The sequence below is a fragment of the Pseudophryne corroboree genome, chromosome 4, assembly GCF_028390025.1.
Source record: "Pseudophryne corroboree isolate aPseCor3 chromosome 4, aPseCor3.hap2, whole genome shotgun sequence".
NCBI lineage: Eukaryota > Metazoa > Chordata > Amphibia > Anura > Myobatrachidae > Pseudophryne > Pseudophryne corroboree.
The window spans coordinates 448,850,350-448,856,349 of record NC_086447.1 but is presented as its reverse complement, the minus strand read 5'-3'; the positions used below and the strand labels follow the sequence as shown (position 1 = coordinate 448,856,349).

At 43.3% G+C, this 6,000-nt stretch overlaps 1 protein-coding gene across 4 annotated transcripts in view; it reads right to left on the bottom strand.

Annotated features, from left to right (window-relative positions):
• Positions 1-525: 525 nt before the first annotated feature.
• Positions 526-6,000, bottom strand: part of SNX14 (sorting nexin 14) — a 328,243-nt gene continuing 322,768 nt past the window's right edge. For all 4 annotated transcript variants that reach the window (XM_063916961.1, XM_063916962.1, XM_063916965.1 and 1 more), the window contains one exon: positions 526-840. In XM_063916961.1, the coding sequence (XP_063773031.1) occupies positions 802-840 (39 nt within the window). In that variant the 3' untranslated portion in view covers positions 526-801. The remainder of the gene's footprint in view (positions 841-6,000) is intronic.

The window sequence follows — 6,000 nt, the reverse complement described above, 5'->3', positions numbered from 1 at the left end:
CAACATCTGGAAATCTTTAAGTTACTTAAAAAAGCCTGACCTGAATGAACACATTTCTAAATGTTCATACACTTTTGATTTATAGTCATTGGGGAACAAATATACCTATAGATCAGTGGTTCTCAAACTGTGTGCCAAGGCAGCCTGGGGTGCCTCAGGACACTTGCAGGGGTGCCTTGAATTGGTGGTCCAGGACCAATTCAAATTATTTATGGTCAATGTAATAGGCAAAACCAGAGCTGGTGGCTGTCAGTCATAAAATGTGTGGACAAATAGAAGTAAATCTTGTCCCTCACCACACAACTGAACCTTAGGATGACATAACACAACTTACTTAAATATTTATTTCTAAATATCTCAATAAGAAACATTTTGCCTAGGGGTGCCGTCAAAAGAATTCTGATTGTCTAGGGTGCAATGATTAAAATTTTTTTGGAAACCACTGCTATAATACTTGATTGTGTATGTTGCTTCCATGCAGAGTCACAACCAAGGAACCAATAAACTACAGTATAAGACAATTAATTTATTGAAAGCAGCTTTAATATGTATATATATATGTAACATCTAATATTTACAAAAATAATGTACAAGGGAAGTGTTCATTACTACACTTTGCATAACATGCAAGGAAAAAGTGATTTAACCCTGTGACACAGAGAAACACATTCTATACAGAGTTTTATTGATAGTTTCACTCTCGTAGAACTGAATAAAAGTGCGGTTTCTGGAATAACAGCCATAAAAAGATACAATGCTTCCAAGATCTACAATAAGAAAGTCCAATTCTAGCTGTCTTCTTCACATCCAGGTAGGTACAGATGAAACATCTTTTTGAAGCTAAAACAAAAAATTGTACAAAAATAAAATAAATTAATAGCATAATCATTTCTTGATTGCACATTAGCTAGTAAATTATTTAAACTGGAACATTATTTATGATTTGCATTTTCTCTTTTTAGCTCTCCCTGATGGGAAGAACAACATTGTCTGCACACACCATGGGGAAGCGTCATTTACGGACATAGCTGCAAAAGTGCAAAAATATTGTTAGTCATATCACCCTTCTTCTCTGCTGATTAAAGCTAAATGGAATAATTTATTGCACCTGTGTGCTGGACAGTGAAAATATCTTTGTACGATGAATGCAAACAGAAACATATAAGTCAAACATATAGTCAAAAGTTTCAGAACACCATAATTTTTTTGCATTTAAAGCATAGAGAAAATGAACTGGAGATAAAAAAAAAAAAAAAAATGAAATAAAATAATTGTAGAATTATTTTGTTTAATAAAATGTAATGTTCATATTTGACTGATCAAAGTAGCCACCTGTTGCAGATATAATCGCTGAGCACACTTGTCGCTTTTTTCTTCTTCTTTACTATGGAAAACAAATGTTGTTCATGCAGTTCTTCCCAACACTGTTGCAGAAGCTCCCACAAATCGTGTTTTCCATTTTTTGGCTCATCCCAAACCAGCTCAATGGGGTATTAAGTCTGGAGACTAGGCTGGCCAATCCATGATTTGAAGCCTACAGTCTTCTTCCTTTCCCATAAAGGTGTCTCTGACACACCCTGGGGGTATGTCACTATATTGCTACAATATGAACCCTTGACCAACTAAGTGCAGACTAAAAGGTATTGCATGGGACTGCAAAGTGCTGTGGTGGTAGCCATTTGGTTCTGGGTGCCAGCCATTGACCCGGGATACAGCAAAAAAAAAAAAAAAAAAAAAAAAAAAAAAAAAGCTGAACGGGACATGTGCGTACGCACTGATGGTAACAGACAAATAGGGCCTAATGTTGTTACTTGCAAATCATGGGGTGTTTGGCTAATAAAGGCTTTGGCTTTTTCACATTTTTGAGCTTAGTCCTAATACAGCACTACACTCAACCCAGCTGTATTCACTACAATCTGCTGCATTACCCATTGCCTCATAGGATCTTTCAAGTGGATTGACTCAGTTTGTTATGTGCTGAAGGTGCTATTTGCCTTTCCACCCAGAATTCTTTCTGCTATACCTGCTTAAGATATTTTCTTCAGTTTCACCTCACTATGCACAAGAACACTACCAATGGGATAAAGGGCACCCAGCAGAAAATTCTGCAATACTTCTCGTGCTCTGACTCTTATCTGTCGGTGGATCTTCATACTAAGTTGGCTTCTCTCTCTCTCCAGTTGCACTGCCGCAGTTGAAACCAAAGCAGACGTTTAGCCTAGGTACACGCTAAACAATTATCTGTCAGATAATCTGCCAGATTTAGCTGGTTGGAATGAAAATTTGGTAATGGAGGAGAGCAAATGGCAATTGACCATTTGCTCCCAAACGCTGCAAAATACACAAAAACAGTCGTTCATCCAAGTTAAATTTGTGTTTAACCAATTTGTATGAATGACAGGTTTTGTTAGTTTTCCAGTGTTTGGGAGCAAATGGTCGATTGTCATTTGCGCTCATCCATTATTACCAGGTTTCATTCCAACCAGCTAGATCTGGCAGATTATCAGCTAGATAATTGTATATTGAGTACTTTGCTGAACTTTAAAGGCTTGCAAAAGGCCTCCCACAATATAAATTACCTGTATTGAGAACTCAAGTTTCTCCTGGATAAAAAAAAACAAAAAACCTCCAAAATAGATGAGAGAGAAACAACCCACAGAAATTGAGTGGCTCCACAAAACTTGGAGTTGTATCTGAGACGTTTATTACAGATGATTGTACCTACACTTTTTGAGCAATCTCTGCTTAATGAACGTGCTCACAGAGTTCTCAGACCTAAGCCTAAAGAAGACCTGCTGAGAAATTGTGCTGAAATTCCTGTAGTTTAAAGTCAAAGACCAACTAGCCAACGCCAGTAGAACAACACCTCACATCTTCTTCAAAGGGTCTCACCTGCTGATCTTCCAGAATTTACCTACTTCTACCATTCTCAAATACAGGGACCTTCAGGAAGCCACCAAGATCTTGCAGGACAATAGCTAAGTGGGGTTTCTCCTTCCATCTGATTGTTGAGGTAAATGGTCACCCTGTATTGGTGAGAGACCCTAAAGAAGGAATTGAGTTGATTCACAGACTTAGGGGTATATGCAATTGCGGTCGAATTCCCGAAATTGTCGAAAAACGGGACTTTTTCGCCCCCAAAAAAAAATCGACAATGCAATTCAGTACTTTCCGTCAAAAATACGGACTTTCAAAATTCGACTTTTTGAAATTCGACATTTGTCAAATTCGACATTTCTGCAATGGTACAAATGCGGCAATTCGACAAAAGTATATTCAATTGAAGTTTGGAAATTCGACAACAGTGCTTTTAGACAGTAAATTCGTCATTTTCAATCCGCCACACTTTGGTGGGTGAATCTAATAAAAAAAAATTTAAAACATGTTTTTTTTGGTGTTTTTTTTATTGGTAATAGCATATCTATTTATATTAGAAGGGATTAGGTACTTGGTTTGTCTATTTGGGAGGCACAAGTATTATTTATATATATTTTTTTAGATGGAATGGTAAAATCCCGGAAAAAAATGGCGTGGGGTCCCCCCTCCAAAGCATAACCAGCCTCGGGCTCTTCGAGCCGGTCCTGGTTCTAAAATTCCGGGGGAAAAATGGACAGGGGATCCCCCGTATTTTTAAAACCAGCACCGGGCTCTGCGCCTGGTGCTGGTGCAAAAAATACGGGGGACAAAAAGCGTAGGGGTCCCCCGTATTTTTTACACCAGCATCGGGCTCCACTAGCTGGACAGATAATGCCACAGCCGGGGGTCGCTTTTATACAGCGCCCTGCGGCCGTGGCATTAAATACCCAACTAGTCACCCCTGGCCGGGATACCCTGGGGGAGTGGGGACCCCTTCAATCAAGGGGTCCCCCCCCCAGCCACCCAAGGGCCAGGGGTGAAGCCCGAGGCTGTCCCCCCCATCCAAGGGCTGCGGATGGGGGGCTGATAGCCTTGAGAAAATGACAAGAATATTGTTTTTTCCTGTAGTACTACAAATCCCAGCAAGCCTCCCCTGCAAGCTGGTACTTGGAGAACCACAAGTACCAGCATGCGGGATAAAAACAGGAGACACACACCTTGAGAGTAAAACTTTATTTCACACCTGCCGACACACACATACTTACCTATGTTGACCCGCCGACTGCCACGTCTCCTGATCCGACGATCCGGGGTACCTGTGAATAAAATTATACTCACCTCAATCCAGTGTCCAGATATAAATCCTCGTACTTGGCAAAAAAAATAAACGAACACCCGACCAAGCCGGACTGAGAGGGGTCCCATGTTTACACATGGGATTCCTTTCCCCGAATGCAGAGACCCCCTCCGTGACTGCTGTCACAGAAAGGTCTCTTAAGCCAATCAGCGAGCGCAACGTCCTGGCACTCTGCTGATTGGCTGCACGTCTGAGCTGTCAGACAGCGCATCGCAAAGCCTCTCCATTATACTCAATGGTGGGAACTTTGCGGTTAGCGGTGAGGTCACCCGCGGTCAGCGGCTGACCGCGAGTAACCCCACCGCTGACGGCAAAGTTCCCACCATTGAAAGTAATGGAGGGAGCTGTGCGATGCGCTGTCTGAGCTCACACGCGCATACAGCCAATCAGGTGAGTGCAACGAAGTAGCGCTTCCTGATTGGCTGAAGGGACCTCTGTGACAGCAGTCACGTGGGGTCCCGGCATTCGGGGAAAGGGGTCCCATGTGTAAACATGGGACCCCTTTCAGTCCGCTGGTCCGGGTGTTCGTTTATTTTTTTTGCCAAGTACGAGGATTTATATCTGGACACTGGATTGAGGTGAGTATAATTTTATTCACAGGTACCCCGGATCGTCGGATCAGGAGACGTGGCAGTCGGCGGGTCAACATAGGTAAGTATGTGTGTGTCGGCAGGTGTGAAATAAAGTTTTACTCTCAAGGTGTGTGTCTCCTGTTTTTATTTGGGTATTTTTTCCCCAGTAGTACTACAGGTACCAGCGGGCCCGTTTTTCTCCCACATGCTGGTACTTGTGGTTCTCCAAGTACCAGCTTGCGGGGGAGGCTTGCTGGGACTTGTAGTACTACAGGAAAAAACAATATTCTTGTAATTTTCTCAAGGCTATCAGCCCCCAATCCGCAGCCCTTGGATGGGGGGGGACAGCCTCGGGCTTCACCCCTGACCCTTGGGTGGCTGGGGGGGACGACCCCTTGATTGAAGGGGTCCCCACTCCCCCAGGGTACCCGGGCCAGGGGTGACTAGTTGGATATTTAATGCCACGGCCGCAGGGCGCTGTATAAAAGTGACCCCCGGCTGTGGCATAATCTGTCCAGCTAGTGGAGCCCGATGCTGGTGTAAAAAATACGGGGGACCCCTACTCTTTTTGTCCCCCGTATTTTTTGCACCAGCACCAGGCGCAGAGCCCGGTGCTGGTTTTAAAAATACGGGGGATCCCCTGTCCATTTCCCCCCCGGATTTTTAGAACCAGGACCAGCTCGAAGAGCCCGAGGCTGGTTATGCTTTGGAGGGGGGACCCCACGCAATTTTTTTTCGGGTTTTTTCACGTTTTTTTAAAAATCGGAACAAAATCCGTCAAATCGGCCGTTTTTCGTCAGCGGGACTGTCGAATCCGTTTTTTATTGAATATGGTCAATTTCGGCACCCACTTGCCGAAATTAGACGGTCGAATTGTGTCGAATTAAAAAACGCCCGAAAAATTGCCGCGATTCGCCGCTAATTGCATATACCCCTTAATCTCTTTGAAGCTGGTGCTGGTTCTCCTTCCCAAGTGCTTGGCAGGTCTCCAACTTTATCACACTGGCTATACTTTGAGGTTTTGTACGGTTCACAGTCTGTATGGACTTCAGAGGCTATTGTGCCAGAGACCCAGGGTTTCTCACCTTTGATCCGGCTGATGAAAGTTATTAGTTGTTTGCTGGAACATAGGGGCAGATTTATTAACCTGGAGAAGGCATAAGGAAGTGATAAAATAAGTGCAAGGTGATAAACGTACCAGCCAGTCAGCTCCTA